The 15668-nt window shown below is 33.8% G+C and overlaps 1 protein-coding gene across 6 annotated transcripts in view; it reads right to left on the bottom strand.

Annotated features, from left to right (window-relative positions):
• Cacna2d1 (calcium voltage-gated channel auxiliary subunit alpha2delta 1) overlaps nucleotides 1–15668 on the bottom strand; it is a 437884-nt gene that overhangs the window by 132310 nt on the left and 289906 nt on the right. For all 6 annotated transcript variants that reach the window (XM_074064875.1, XM_020156667.2, XM_020156666.2 and 3 more), the window contains one exon: nucleotides 12463–12592. In XM_074064875.1, coding sequence (XP_073920976.1) covers nucleotides 12463–12592 — 130 coding nt within the window. The remainder of the gene's footprint in view (nucleotides 1–12462; nucleotides 12593–15668) is intronic.

The raw sequence follows: 15668 nt of genomic DNA, 5'->3' as shown, positions 1-15668 counted from the left end.
TCTGAAAGTCAAGAATCTTCAAAAAAACACATCCTCAAAATACTTTTTGAGAATAATAAATACTAGACAGTAATTTTAGGAAATTTGATCCCTATGAGATTTGAAAAGTCAGACCTAGTTTAAGAGAGTAAGTTGTGGTAGTAATGAACTGAGAATAAAGATAAATATGAAAACTGACTTGAAACTAAAATATACATATGGTTTTGTGCATTAAAATGACTATGTACTACACATTGTTTTTTAAAATTAAAATTATCAGTTATATAGCTGGAAAATTGAGAGAAGCTTCTACATCTCAATACATCTTGGAAATTCTTATTTAGAATTATATTTTAAATTAATGGCAAACATTTAGGGCCTTTCAGGAATTATTTTATTTTCAAATACCTGTAACTCCCTTAAAATTAAGTCTGATGAAAATGTCTGGGTGTTTCACTTATTTTTTAGAATGGTATTTACTTTTCTTTCCCTTAACTATACAACTGGTATTGAAGGTAATTCCAAAGGGAGTTATAAAGTCAAAAACCAAGAATAACTAATATGTATGCAAAACTGTTATGTAATCATTCACACTTAACAGGCTAGGCAAAAACATTTTTATATTTAAAATCCTACATTTTAAATTTGATGAGAAATTCAAATAATGAACAGCAAATAAATCACAAGGGAAATCAACTTTATCCATTTATCTTTCTATTTAAAATGGGAAAATGTTGGGTATATATGCTGAGAAATTATTGAGTCCAGTTTTTCCTATCATTTCTTTCTTCTTGTTGTGGAGTTTGCTGTTATGTTTAACTTTGGAGTAGGCAGATAACTGAGGTGAAGAGAAGTCATTTCAAGTATCAAGAATACCTTCCTCGTGCAAAATTAATGTCTTTCACATATGAAGCCTTCCAAGAACTACCTGTGGATCCCTTCTGGTGATTCTAAGTTATACCAAAGTAGCCTAGTCTTTAACAATGTATTTCCATACGGTTGGTAGTGATCGCAGACCTGTAAATATACTAATGGAACATTCTTTCATGTTTCAGTCTGGGTGAAAATAAGATAATAAAAGCTCCCAGTGTCCGTGGAGCCTGGGTGAAGAGACTCACCCCTTCTAGTTATCCTTAGCAAGGAACAGCTAAAATCTAAATTTTTACACAAGACTGAAATATGATTATTAGCAAATCTTTTTAGTAGTACCTTAAGATATTCTATAACTTAAATAGCATTTTTCAAAATCTCAAATATTATTCATTAACTTATAAGTTGTATATGACTGGATTTGGATCTGATGAAAATACATACTGCCTCTGAAAATAAATTCACTCTGGCTCCATGAATAGCTTCTAGCCCATACTTTTAAAATCTGAAGAAAAAGACAATCTTGAAAACTTTATTCCATTAAAGTCTTGCTCTTTTTAGTAGATTTTGAGAAATATTTTAAATGTCTTTTATGTTTAGGGAGAACTCGGATAGATTTTAGCCATGCAGTATAATGCCAGACGATTATAAAATTCTCATCTAATTCCAGACATCCATTTTCTCTCCAATCGTCAATCCCTTTTTAATTTGCTGTGAACAGTACTGTCAATCTGTTTTGGAAGCCATTCTAATTTAAGATTTCATTATCTCTCTTCTTCAACCTTTGAATGGCCTGTCACTTGTTATACTCATCATAAAAGCTAGCCAAGTACACTTCTGGTTTCCAGCTCTCAATTCATAAAGGCACTGAACTGTGCACACATCCTTTGTCATTTCTTTCCTCATCTTCCTTTTTTAAACAAAGAAACATGAAGGTTTATTTGTATTCCTCACTAAACAGGAACAAAAAATAGAGCAATAACTAAGCATTTTGCAAATCCTTAAATATTCTTGTTCAAAAATATTTCAAAGGATGCTTTCTTTATAACACTGCACCTAATAAACTATGGAAAGCAAATACAGATTGCAGAAATTTAGTAAACATGTACAGTGCATGAGGTTCCTTCTTAAGAAGTAGCACTGAGAAATATCACTCCCAAGAAATGCTTATGAAAAGATAGTGATATTCCTCTTCGACTTGTGTGTACACTGGAGAAGGTACTGTGATTTAGGTGATCTACATATGGGTGTTGTTTTCCTTTCAGGATGAGAAGCATAGGTTCAATACCAAGTTTAGTCATGAATGTTGACGTAGATTAACAAACTTTTAAGAGCAGTCTTAACTCAGTGAATTTATTTTATTTTTTTTGCGCTGCTGGAGATAGAACACAGGGTCTCCTACATGATATGCAAGTACTCTGACACTGATCTATACCTCAGCCCAACTCACTGAACTTAAAGTAAGGCTTTCTTAAGAACAAAGAGAATTTCTGCTGAAAATTTAATAAAACTGGGAAAGTCTAATACAGTTTATAATGAAATATGGGAGAAACACAATAAATTACAAAGAACTATGTAAGAGTTCATGTCTAAGTTTCAGCTGATTTAGAAGCATCTGCTGGGGCAGGCATGAAGCATGCAGGTTTTTACTGCTTTCCTTAAGTGCCCTTAGTGGTACTGAGGAAGGAGATCTAAAATGTCATCAGGGCCATGGAAGCAACTGGTGGTAAGTTTGACCATAGAATAGAGAGGTATGCCTTGTTAGCCAAAGGAACTATAGGAAAGAAGAGCCCAGCAAATCTACAAATAACCCATAAAACTTCTCCCCAAAAAGAAGAATCAGCTTAAATGATCTGCAAGATCTACCATCTTCCCAGTCAACTAAGTCTAGCCAGGTAAGACCATCCTGTTTCTTCCCTTCCCTTATTAAGATCTCTTAGGGTCAAACTCATGCAGCAGCTAGGAAACGTACAGGCTGGGTTGTCCCTTCTCCATTATAGGCTTCTAGTATCACCTGTCTAGGATGGGGAAAAGCAACAACTCTAACTCAGATCTAAACATTTGCCTACTACATGGGAAGAGACATTTGTATTTCTGAATTAAGACTTTTGACACTCTTTTTAAATTGACCAAGTCAATTTTACTATTTTGAAGTCACCAAGAAAATCATCTTTATCTAGGTCAACCACTGAATAACTTTAAGAAGCTAATGAAGTCAGATTTGCACCACAAAACACATGTAACACTTGTATAAAATAATTCATATAAAAACAAATTGATCAGAAATACTGTTCTTATTAATATAAAGTTAATTACATAAAGTAATTATGTTGATTAATTGAAATTAATAATTGTGGCATTTTAATGTAACATGGTCACAACACACAACACATACATGTATGGAAAATGGATACCAAAACTTAAATTTGTTTATTCATGCAGAATTTCTCTGAGCTTTTATAACTTAATTTGTCTATGAATTTTCAAAAGAGAGCTATAAATACATTTTCCAAATTTATTTGACCAGCAAACTTACTTGATCTAATTTTATTACCTATGGCACATTTTAAAAAATGTGGCATATTTTAATAAATAGAAGATTATATTGAGGATGGATTTAAAAACTCTATTAATGTCTACACAGAAGATTTTGATGTACCTTATAGTAGTAGCTATACCAAGAACTCATTTACACCTTTATTCTCAATGAAGTCTAGGGTTTAAAAATTTTAATTATTATTATGAGTTAAAATATTTCTCAGGTTTCATCTGATGACTTAGTATTACACAAATTCAGGCAGAGCAAGAGTATTCTAAAATGTAATCAACTTTCAATGTGCACAGGTCAACATGGTCTGCAGAGGCTAGTAAACCAAAAGTATGTAACTTCTAGGAGACCCAGGCCAATCCAGCCAATATAGCAAGACCCTGTCTTAAAAGAATAAACAGTTCCTGAACTAGAGTGCAAAAAATGAGTCTTGCAAATTCAATATTTCTGAACCATATATTGCAGTATAAACCATGAAATGCCAACATAACTTATCATAGATTGTTTTATATCTGTTTTTAAGACTGATTTTAAGTCTATAACATTTTTTCTGTCAAAGTAAATTTGTCTGCTCAGGTTGTCGTAAGAAATATTGTAGATTTGATGCTTAAAACAACAGAAATTTATTTTCATGCAGTCCTCGGGGCTAGGAAGTACAAAACTAAGATGTCAGTCCACTGTATTTCTGGTGAGGACCTTCTTCTTGCCTTGTTAATGGCCACATTCTCACTGTGTCCAAACATACCTGGGTATACATGCTGAGAGAAAGAGGGAGAGGGGGAAGGTAGGGGAGAAAGGTTGAGAGAGAGCTGGAGAGCGAAACTCTTCCCTTGTACTGTCACCAACACTCTCAGATTAGAGCCCTACTCTTAGGACCTCATTTAACTTCCATTACTTCCTAAAGTCTCCATCTTCAAATACAATCACTCTGGGAGTTAGAGCTTCAGCATATAAATTTTTGGGGGAAACACAATTCAGCCCAAAGCAATTTGTAAAGTCTATAAAACTCTTAGTACTAATTGGTCTATTATTCTATACTTCTAAATTAATTAAAAGACCAGCATCTATGTGATTAGAAGAATACTGTATCTTTGCCATTTCAGAAAATCAATACAGTAGTGCTCTCTGTAAAGATGCACATATTATACAAATGTCAATATAGAAAGATAATAAATGTAAGTGCCAACTTTATCTCAGAAGTAGAATAGCTTTTCTTGTGCCAGATTTATTAAATATGATCAAATTATCCTGGCCTAAAATCTATGTTTTGATTCTCAGGCTTGTCCTTAATGTCTTTTCTTATGATGTTCTTCTATTCCACTGCTCTACTTCTAATGAGGGGGCAATAGTAATTATTTAACTAATCCCTTTATTACAATAGATGATCACTTTGTTGCAGAATGAATTGTGGTTAAGAATGACCTTTCTTAGCACGTGATCAGATTTCTGGTTACATGATTCAGAATCAAGTCTTTATAATTTAAATAACATTTTTAAAGGAAGAAAGAAAGGCTACTTTAAAAGAACCATGATACGATTTTACTGCCAGTTCTTTAAAGACATTCATTTTTTTAGTAATTTAACTTAAAAATCTAAAGAATATAAGGATGCACCTTGCATAATTGAAATTTACTGACATAAATTCTGTGATTAAAAAAATCAATGAAAGCAAAACTTAAGAAAATCCTCTATTGGTAAATTTTAAAAAATATTTTAATTTACATTCATATTTATGATAAGCACTAGCATACAAAACAATTACTCTGAGAAATGCCAGCATGTGGGAATTTTTCAGCTTTCCCTCTACAGAGTACCGGGTGCATCAGGAGACAGCATCTTTGTGGGAACCCTCAGATTGGGTGCTCTCAGAGGAGTTCTTATTGGATTAATAAGCAACTTTAATAAGAATGAGTCACCATATTGCAAAATTGAAATCAATTGTCTGAAAGCCTGTTTTGATTTAAAATATGTTAATAGTGGACCCATTCAAAATATATTTTTGGAACTATTTTTCATAAAACTTAATTTGGTATAGTTTAGAGTGACATGCTAATAGTATGGAGTAATGAAAAAAGTGTTCCTTCATAATCATCATATTTTGCTATTTTGGGATTTAAAAATAAGGGGATGGGAGCATTTCCTACTTGACAGATTCCTTATAACAGTTACCAGAAAGAATCCTCACCATGACCCACTGAGATTTATCAGCTACTTTGCAGGTAAAGAAGCTGAGCCTGTAACTCAATGACAGAAGCAGGCTTTGTACCCAATTCTCTTGGTTTTGCTCTTGTCCCTGTGTGGTAGCTGAACCTTGATAAAATGAGAGCTTATTGCATTTTGACCACACAACTGTACATAAGGTTTGGAATTCTAGGCTCAGATTATTTGAATATTAATATAATTAGAATTATGATTTGTGAATAGTTTGTAGGTGTTTCATTATAATTTTAACCTCCATAGCATTTAGATTTACACCCCTTACTTTAACATAGTTTTTTCATTCTCTAATAGCCTTGATGAACATTTCTATATTTTTTAAAAACTTGTAAATTTATTGCAAAGTAACACTATAATACACCTTGTTATTTTCAGCTTTTAGAGTTTGCCCAAGAACACCACAGATTTTAAGAAAGAATGTTTTCATCTTCCTTTACAACTTTCACAACTGTAGAGTCAGACAGTCCCATTTATTCTGAGATTGCCAATCAATTTTAACAATATTTTTCATTCTGTAAAAGGTATATTACTGACCTTGTTACTTGTCAGTGTAACAAAACAAAATGAGTTGTTTATAACTACTAAGTATAAAATGTTAGTGCTCTTTCTCTATCTATCTAATTTTTATCACCTATCTAATTTTTTTTGAGAAGAGATCACCTTATCTCCCCTTGGCTGGTCTTGAACTCATGGGCTCAACTGATTCTCTGACCTCAGCCTCCCTAGTACCTGGGACTACAGGCATGTAGCACCATTGCTAGCTTAACCCTATGATTACATGGTACACAGACATTGGAACAGACCCATTGCTAAAACTTACAGGCAGTACTGGTGATCATTAATAGTTTAATTTACAAAAACAAATAATTTTAGTAAAGTAGATGCGATTTCAAAATAATGCAATTCCAGAAAACCATCCAGTCTTTTTTTTTTTTTGGTGGGGGTGGAGGAAAGGACTGGGCTTTGAACTCAGGGTTTCGCACTTGCAAAGCAAGGATTCTACCACTTGAGCCACACCTCTAATTCATTCTGCTCAGGTTACTTAGGAAATGGGGGTCTTGTGAAATATTTGCCTGGGCTAACCATGAACAGTGATCTTCCCTGTCTCAGCCTCCCAAGTAGCAAAGGTTACAGGTGCAAGTCACTGGCACCCAACTACCATTGTGTCTTATCAAAATTGACATATCATTGTGATGAAACTATGTTGAGGGGTTTTTTTTTTTCCAAAATGGGAATAATTGCCTTGCTTAGATTGGTGCTAGAACAAAATTATCTGTTACCTAGAAATCTTGTGTAAGTTGGGTTTCCTTTTTATTACTTTTCTTTATTAATGTATACTCTTCAGGAGCTATAATTGTTTTATAAACAAATATCAACATAAATATCTATTGAAAATCACTGTAGAATATTTTATAAAGATGTGTCCCTAAGCTTGAGTGTGAAATGATTTAAAAATTCATAAAGCTTCTGCATTCAAAACAAAATTAAGTCAGATTAATAAACTGGACAGAGCTTTTACAAAGGAAGAAGTCCAAATGGCCAAAAAACACATGAAGAAATGCTCAACATTCCTGGCCATAAAGGAAATGCAAATCAAATCCACATTAGGATTCCACCTCACTCTTGTTAAATGGCTACCATAAAGAATACAAACAGCCAGGCGCCAGTGGCCCATGCCTGTAATCCTAGATACTCAGGAGGCAGAGATCAGGAGGATCATGGGTTGAAGACAACACAACCAAATAGTTTGTGAGACTGTAGCTGGAAAACAGCCATCACAGAAAAGGGCTGGTGGAGTGGTTCAAAGTGTAGACCCCTGAGTTCAAACCCTAGTAAAACCACATGTTGTAAAGGATATGGGGAAAAGGAACCCTTATAAACTGCTGGTGGGATGTAAATTAATCCAACCACTATGAAAAACAGTATGAAGGCTCCTCAAAAAGCTAAAAATAGAACTGCCATATGATCCAGCAATTCCATTCCTAGGGATATCCCCAATAAGTCAGATTATAATAAAGTCACCAGCACACCCATTGCAGCACTATTCAAAAAGCTAAGCTATAGAAATAGCCAAGATGCCCCACTACTGATGAGTGGATTTTTTTTAAAAAATGTGGTATTTATATACAATGGAATTTTATTCAGTCACAAAGAATGAAATTTTGTTGTTTGCAAGTAAATGGATGTAAATGGAGAACATCATCTTAACTGAAGTTCACCAGGTTCAGAGGACCAAAAGCTTCATGTTTTCTCTCATATGTGGAATATAGGCCTAACACAAATGCAGCAATATTGTGAAAACAGGTCATGCTAAGGGGAGGTCACATATAAGAGGGGAAGCTTAAAAGAAGGAAGTTAAAAAGGTGAATATGGTTGATGTACTCTCTATACAAGAATGAAAATAGAAGCCGGGCACTGGTGTCTGTAATCCTAGCTACTCAAGAGACAGAAATCAAGGATTGCAGCTCGAAGCCAGCCCAGGCAAATAGTTTATGAGACCCTATCTCAAAAAAACCCATCACAAAAAAGGACTGGTTCAAGGTGTAGACCCTGAATTCAAACCCCAGTACCACAAAACAATAAAAATAGAATTTTTAATACTGTTGAAATCACCATAAGAGGGGGACTAAGGTAGAAAAAAGAAAAATAGAGGAAATGAACCAACTCGGATTATAACACACATATAAATGGAAATGTCACAAGGAAACTCCCTGTATAGCAATCTTAAATGAACAAAAATGTCATTTGTTGTTTTTTTTTTTTTTTTTTTACAAAATCAGAGAATAGGAGGGCCAAACAGATCCTGCCTTGGGGGTGGTACCAGGGGAAGGGAGGAGGATGTAGGGAAAGGGTGTGGGAGGGTGAATATGGTGCAAATACTGTGTACACATGTATGTAAATGGAAAAACAAGACCTGTTGAAACTGTTCAAGGAATGAAGGGGCAGGGAATAAAGGAGAATGATGGAGGGGATAAATTCAAGTATAATATATTTGATATATTATAAGAACTTTTGTAAATGCCATAATATACCCCCAGCACAACAATAAAAGATAAATAATTAAATGTAAGGATAAGCAAAAAAATTCTGTGTTTAAATTCTATACTTATAAGCAAATAAATGAGATCTGAAAATTAAGTTGGTTTGTATGCCCTCAAAATTTAAAGTTGCAACTAGTGAAATTCTCCAAAATGGAAACTTTCAGATGAGTTTCTAATTAAAAATACTATTTGAAACTTTAAATACATAATTGAGCAAAAATAATCGCATTTCCATTCAAGGGACTTTTTAAGATATAATCTACCTTTGGGAAATTTGAACCTGAGATTTCTTCTGAGGATCAGTGACACAATTGCCTGTAAGTGAAAGCAGAGGCCGTTTGATTCCCTGAAGCCTTCAATTGGAGTGCACTTTCACATCCACTAAAATCAGAAACCAAGAACACTTCTCCAAATGCAATGTTCTTACAAACTGCCTGAAGAACGCCAGTAATTATACAATTTTCCAGATCTTGTTGATGTGTCTGATTTCACTCCTGTCATTTACTCATGCAGCCCATGACATGGGACATGAATTTTAAACGAGTTCAGGCTGCATGAGGTTAGAACCTTACTGATGAGATTTCAGCAGAGGGAGATGCCAATATTAAGATAAATGACATGAAATAAATAATTCAAGATAGAGCTTTTCTTTTTTTAAGTTATGGCATATTCCAATCCATACTTTACCATGTCTAAAAACATATATGTAAATATTTTATCATATTTATTTCAAAGTAAGAATTTTTATTCTTTATAACTATAAAAATTATTCACTGCAGATATTTACAAATGGTTTAGAATAAAACTAGAAAGGAAAACATGCATACAAAGTCAAGACTTTGTAAATTGCAAAAAATAAAAGATGTGTGTGCTGTGTTAAAAATTAATATCCTTTAAAAATATATGCTCCAGTTTACTTTGTGTGTAGATTTCATGTGCATTTAGGATAAAATGCATTACATCTTTAATTATGAATGTGATTTTAACTCCAAAAAAACCCAAACGTATAAAAAAATAAGAATTTTTTTTATACTCTCCTCTTGTGGAGAATTGCAGTTCCTGAATAATTAAACGATCTATGAATTTGCAGAGAAAATCTCTCTTGGCTACCAGTGCTAGACAAAGAAGGGGCTACCTCTAAGGAACAAAAGCGGGTAAGCAGGCATGTCACACCATTTTGGTTTAAGTCATAGTGATTTTTGCTTTAATTTATTTTACATACAAGTCTTCCACTTACGCATATTTTAAACAAAATGCTCCACAGAATAAAGCTATTTGAATAGAATGATTTAGAATATCTTGTTGGCATTTATAAATTACTGGATTCAGAAATAAGGAAAAAAAAAAACCCTCTGAAATGTCAGACCCGAAAACAAACACAACCAGAAAAGGTTTCTAACATTAACAACACCAAGTTGGTCCTCAGATATCTTCGTCTCTTCCATCAAATTATTCTGGTTGGAACAGTGTCATATGTCTATGGAACACTGAGGGAAAGAATTTTATATACTCTCAAAATACATAAAAATATATACATAATTTTATATCACTCAAAATTTTATATATAGCCATTTTTTCAGTGAGAATGGAATAAACAGACATAGAATACTAAAATTATTTTGTTGACATACCCAACAAACAATAAATAAAAGAAAATTGAAACTGTATAAGGTAGAAGGTAAGACTTTTTAAAAATTTGAGAAATACAACCATATAGCTTAGTGTTTTCAGAAGTTAAAATGTAATTGCAAGTGCCAAAATTATTTTAAAAACCAGCACATTTAATGGTCAAAGACATATATATAACTCCCATAGAATTCTAAAAAGCACTTGGCACTGTAGTGAGAGTTGAATTATAAAGAAGTTAAATTACATTTAGTTCTCATGTAAAATAATAAGCTACAAATGCAGTATTTTGTTTCTAATAGAGAGAAAAATAATGTTTGAAATAGTTTTAAAAAACCGATATAAATGAAAAGAATCATGTGCCTTTAATACATTGAAAAAAAATCACCAGTGACTGTGGATGTAGCTCATTGGTACAGCATTTGCCCACATGCACACACACACACACACACACACACACACACACACACACACACACACAAAACTAATGAGCAAAATAATTTCAAAAAAGATGAAATTTGTCATAAAAAGCATACAAACGTTTAGAGTTCCTTTTCTTAATCATTTGGTGTAAATAAACTTAAATTGTGATTAATAATAACACAGGCACTTCCCTTTTGAGAACTTAAATACATTAACTTTATTTCTAAAACAACCTTTTGTATTCATAATCTTAATCCCATTTTACAGATAAGAAAATGCCCAGAATTTTGAACAATTTGGTCAAAAAAATTATACTGCTAAAATTCAGATTGAACTCAGGCAATCTGGCTTCATATCAAGCTGGTGTTGATATCCCATACACTCAACACTCTCCAACTATGGAGACTAAGAGACGTTTTTGGGGGGCAGTACTGGGGCATGAACTTCAAGTCCTGCACTTGCTAAGCAGGTGCTCTAACACTTGAGCCATATCCCAGTTCTTTCTGGGTATTTATTTTTCAGGTAGTAGCTAGTGTTTTCTGTGAGGGTTGACCTAGATGGTGACTCTCTCTTTTAGCTGGGATGCCAAGTGCTCACCACCATGTTCAGATTATTGTTTGAGATGAGGTCTCAAACCACAATTCTCTTGATCTCTGCCTCCAGGAGTAGCTGATATTATAGGTATGAATCACAACATCCAGCCAAGAAACATATTTTCTTTTAAATCTCAAGGGGTTCTTTCCTTACTCTTTACTTATTTTAGAAGGTAGGGTAGGTGGCATGGGAGGAAGTTGATAGGATTTGTTAGAAAATGGATAACATTGAGTCCCAGGGCTATAACTAAGTAAAGATCCTGTTTCCTGAATCATACACAGTTAGGCCGTCCTCAAGAGAATTCCTAGTTAGAATTCTCAGGCTCACCCATATTAATGTATATGGTGCCTCAGAACTGAGTGCATAAGCTTTCTCGCTGGTTCTTCCCACATGTCTTATTCTCCTCCCTTCCTCACAGTGAAGGTTTCTCAACTAAGACTTTTGCGCAGTGCTTTTCTATTTCTTTAGAACGTTGCTTGTTCCTTTTGTCCCAACACTGCTTTGTATCCTGAGCCCAATATATATTGAAATATTGAAAAGAAGGTCCTTTTCCATAGCCTCAAAGAGAGACAGAAAGACAGACATGGTAAGAGATGATAAGAACTGCAAAGTCTAAAATGTACAACCTCCTCCCTTTACCAGTTTTTGTGCTTGTATATGAAGATTTGTTTATACATGAGTAATCTGAAGCTACACTGTTTCCATTTCTAAAGAAGATATCTATATATTTTGTAAGTTATTGATGCTAATTGGTAAACTGGAATTATTTACTAAGCAACAGGTTAAGAAGGACATCTCCGCGGATGACCACTTTCCTATGTGTATTCATGTAGTGAAGCCACATGAGTAGAATTTTTCGCAAAAATCAGATTTCTTCTTTTACAAAAATCAGTTTGCCAGAGATTTTTCTTGTTCGTGTTTTCTTTCCTTTCCCTCACTCCCTCTCTTCCTTTCTGTGTGCTTTGCTAGAGATTGAACCCAGGGCTGCAGGAATGCCAGCGAAGTGTTCTCCCACTAAGCTATGACTCCAGGCCTTCTGCAGACTCTGATATGTTTCACAAATAAAACAGTGTTACACTTGCTACTGCTTTGTTTTTCAGATATGACATACCTAAGATAAACAAGGCACAATATTGCAACAGTTATTCACATTCTTTTACTTACAGCCCTCATAGATGTCAGTAGGAATGTGTACTGCTGCATGCTGATAGGATATCTGTCGTCCAAAGTTAGCATCCTCAATAAAAACAGGTTTAATCCTCTGGCTGCCTGGCTCGCTGTCATTTTTTTCAGGCTACAGAGGAAAAGACAGATAATAAATAATTTTACGAATTATGCAAACAGATATTTTCACAACTTTCTCATTTGCCAAGCATGTATCCTTCAAAGAAATAGATCTACAAGGATACTTTAAAATATAATACATGATAGCATTGTATGACCACATTTCCATCCATGTAGTTGCTCTCTCATTGTATACTCATGATATTACTCAATTGTAGCCAGCTTCCCTCAATGTTAGATTCATTCTGTAGCTTTCTCATGTAGTAGTATGTACACTTAAAGAACAGGATAAGAGCCTTTAAATACCACACTAAAATTATCCACTTGAAGTCAATCCACAATTTATGTTTCTATACTTAAACTGGGCAGTTGAAGAGAATTTCGTAACTCATGGTATACATAACAACAACAGGGTACCAACAAAAGATTGTTTTATGTTATGTTCTTTTGATTTTTGCATGTGTTTTTATTTTAAAAAAAAAAGCACACTGAGAAATAAGAGATCTATGTGACTCTAAATACAATTAAATCCTAACTTCAGCTGATTTGTTTCCTGGGGTAGTAAGTAACATCCAATCAATAATGATTAAAGCAATTCTCTTAAGAGTTTAAAGTCGAAGATTAATTTCCCATCTATTTAAGCTACACCTTTGATATTCCCTTATTTGTCCCCAGGCAGAAACTAGGAATTTTATCCATTTATCCAAAATCCATCTATAACTTTTTGCTATGCATGTTATACTGGGTTTTTTTCACTTGAAATACAGGGTTTTTAAAAACTCTTTCCTAATTAATATTTTAATTAAATTCATATCTGTATCTTCAATACTTTTACTATGTAGACTGTTTTCTACATTCCAAAGGAAATCTACTCAAAACAAAACTGAAAAAAATCATATTGGACTGTACCACATGACACAAAAATCACAGTGTTTGGCACCACTCTACAGTGAGGACATGATAGAGAAAACTGAATTAAATAACCAGAAAATGTCATAAAGTCTCACTGATAGACTATTGCAAGAATGTAAAGATACAAGATCTACAAAGAAGTGACAGAGTTCACTTCTCATATCATTTTGCAAATTTAACCAACCAGACATCAGATTAGTATCTTCAACTACTGGAAAACACACACACACACACACACACACACACACACACACACACACACACAGAGGATTTCCCACCTTAGAAACTGGAACATTACAAAGACTAATTCTACACAGCATGAGCAATATTGCTCTTTTAAACATTGAATCTAAAGCTACAGGCATAACCCATCACTGGATAATGAAATCAACTTAGTAGGCCATGAAGATTATTTCTGCATATGAAACATTACTGACAGAAAATATGAGCATAAACTCAATACAAAAGGAGGAACAATTGTGTGACAGTCATGGTTTGATAAGGTATCATGAGTGTGTAAACATGAGTGTGTGGGATTTGGACCATAAATTTTCATTGGAAAAAGTGTTTGAAAATAGAACACTTTTTGTTTATTCAGATGGGAGACATAAAATATAGTTGTCCTTCCATTATCAAACTGAATTTATAAATTAAAAGGAGTGACATTGAAAGTCTAAAATTTGGTAAAATAGCCACATGCAAGAATGACTAATCATTCTCTTTTCTAAAACAGAGGTCAGGAGTACACAGAGGAAGATGATACAGGAAGAAAAATGACACAAACAGAAGAGAAATCATAAAGCAAAATAATGCATTACCTAACAAATATAGCACAACTGCCCTTGGTTAACTTGGTTCATAATATAAGATGAACGCAATATCTTGGGTTCAAAAATGAACTTCAAGAGATTTTTAAATTTATACTCTATAATCTATTCATGAACAGTATTGACTAGTAACATGAACATAAAGTAAACTCCAACTACTAAATGATACAGTTTTATGTCTTAGCAGTGAGCATTCTAAATTCTTGATAAGTCACATTTATTTCAAAGCCCTGGTTACTCAAAGTGAGGTCATTGGAAAAGCATGATCAGTACCTACTACATTTTTTGAGAATACAAACTCCCATACCCCATCCATGTCCTTGTCAATCACAAATTGCAGAAGACATGCCCAGCAGTCTGTATCTTAAAAAGTCTTCTATGTGATCTGTCGCAAACTCAAACTTGAGATATGTGCTCTAAGGTACCAATCATTTAAACTGTGTGTACATGATCATTTGGGGGAACTCCTCTTGAAAAATTAGGATTGATTAATAGTAAGCATAATAAGGGATGCCTACATCTTGTTAACTTACATTTATAGTAGTTTTATTTTTTGTAAATAATAAATGAATGCAAAAATAAAATGTCTAGTAATATTTGTCAAAGGATGCTCTTTTAAAGTATCCAGGGGTTAGCTCCACCCTGAAATAAGCTGGAAATGCCTTGCATTGCATTCTATTAAGAGAGTGAGGCATCTTGGACTATCCAAGAGCCTGAGACATTCTGCACTAAAGAAAACTGTGTTAACCCAATATTTTCATGTTTAGCTGACCATAGAAACGTTTACAAGGTACCAACTTAGGAAATACTGTGAAAAGCCTTAATAGAATATATAGATAACAGTAAATTTAACTCAACTTTGCTACATTCATAGAGTTGGATCAGCCACTGTTCCCTTTGCGTCAGTTTTCTGATGTGTAAAATAAATGATGTTGGACTATGTATGTGGTCCTTTTCCTATGGGGTATCAGGAATCCCCTAACAATACAGCAACAAGCCACAAAGGGGGTGTCTTTTCAAAGAATCTCCCAGCTGATTCCAACATCCTCTTGTACTTTAAATAAGATACCCCAAACCACAGGATCCTTAAAGACCAGTTCAGTTCTAAAAAAACTATAGTCCCTTTTATAATTTTAAACAATGACACATTATTTTGCAAACATCTTTCTCTCAAATCACATCTCCATTTATATTTTGCAATTTTCAGATATGTGAAGTGTAGAAAGATTGGGTGATAGAAGATAGGTAAGTATCTGAGTTAAGGTTAGGACAATGTACATAATGTACAAATACATCATTCTTTCACTAACCCAGAAAATATTTATTGGTATAGTAGAGGACAGAAGG

This window comes from Castor canadensis, chromosome 2 (genome assembly GCF_047511655.1).
Source record: "Castor canadensis chromosome 2, mCasCan1.hap1v2, whole genome shotgun sequence".
Classification (NCBI taxonomy): Eukaryota; Metazoa; Chordata; class Mammalia; order Rodentia; family Castoridae; genus Castor; species Castor canadensis.
This window is presented reverse-complemented; position numbering and strand designations above follow the sequence as displayed.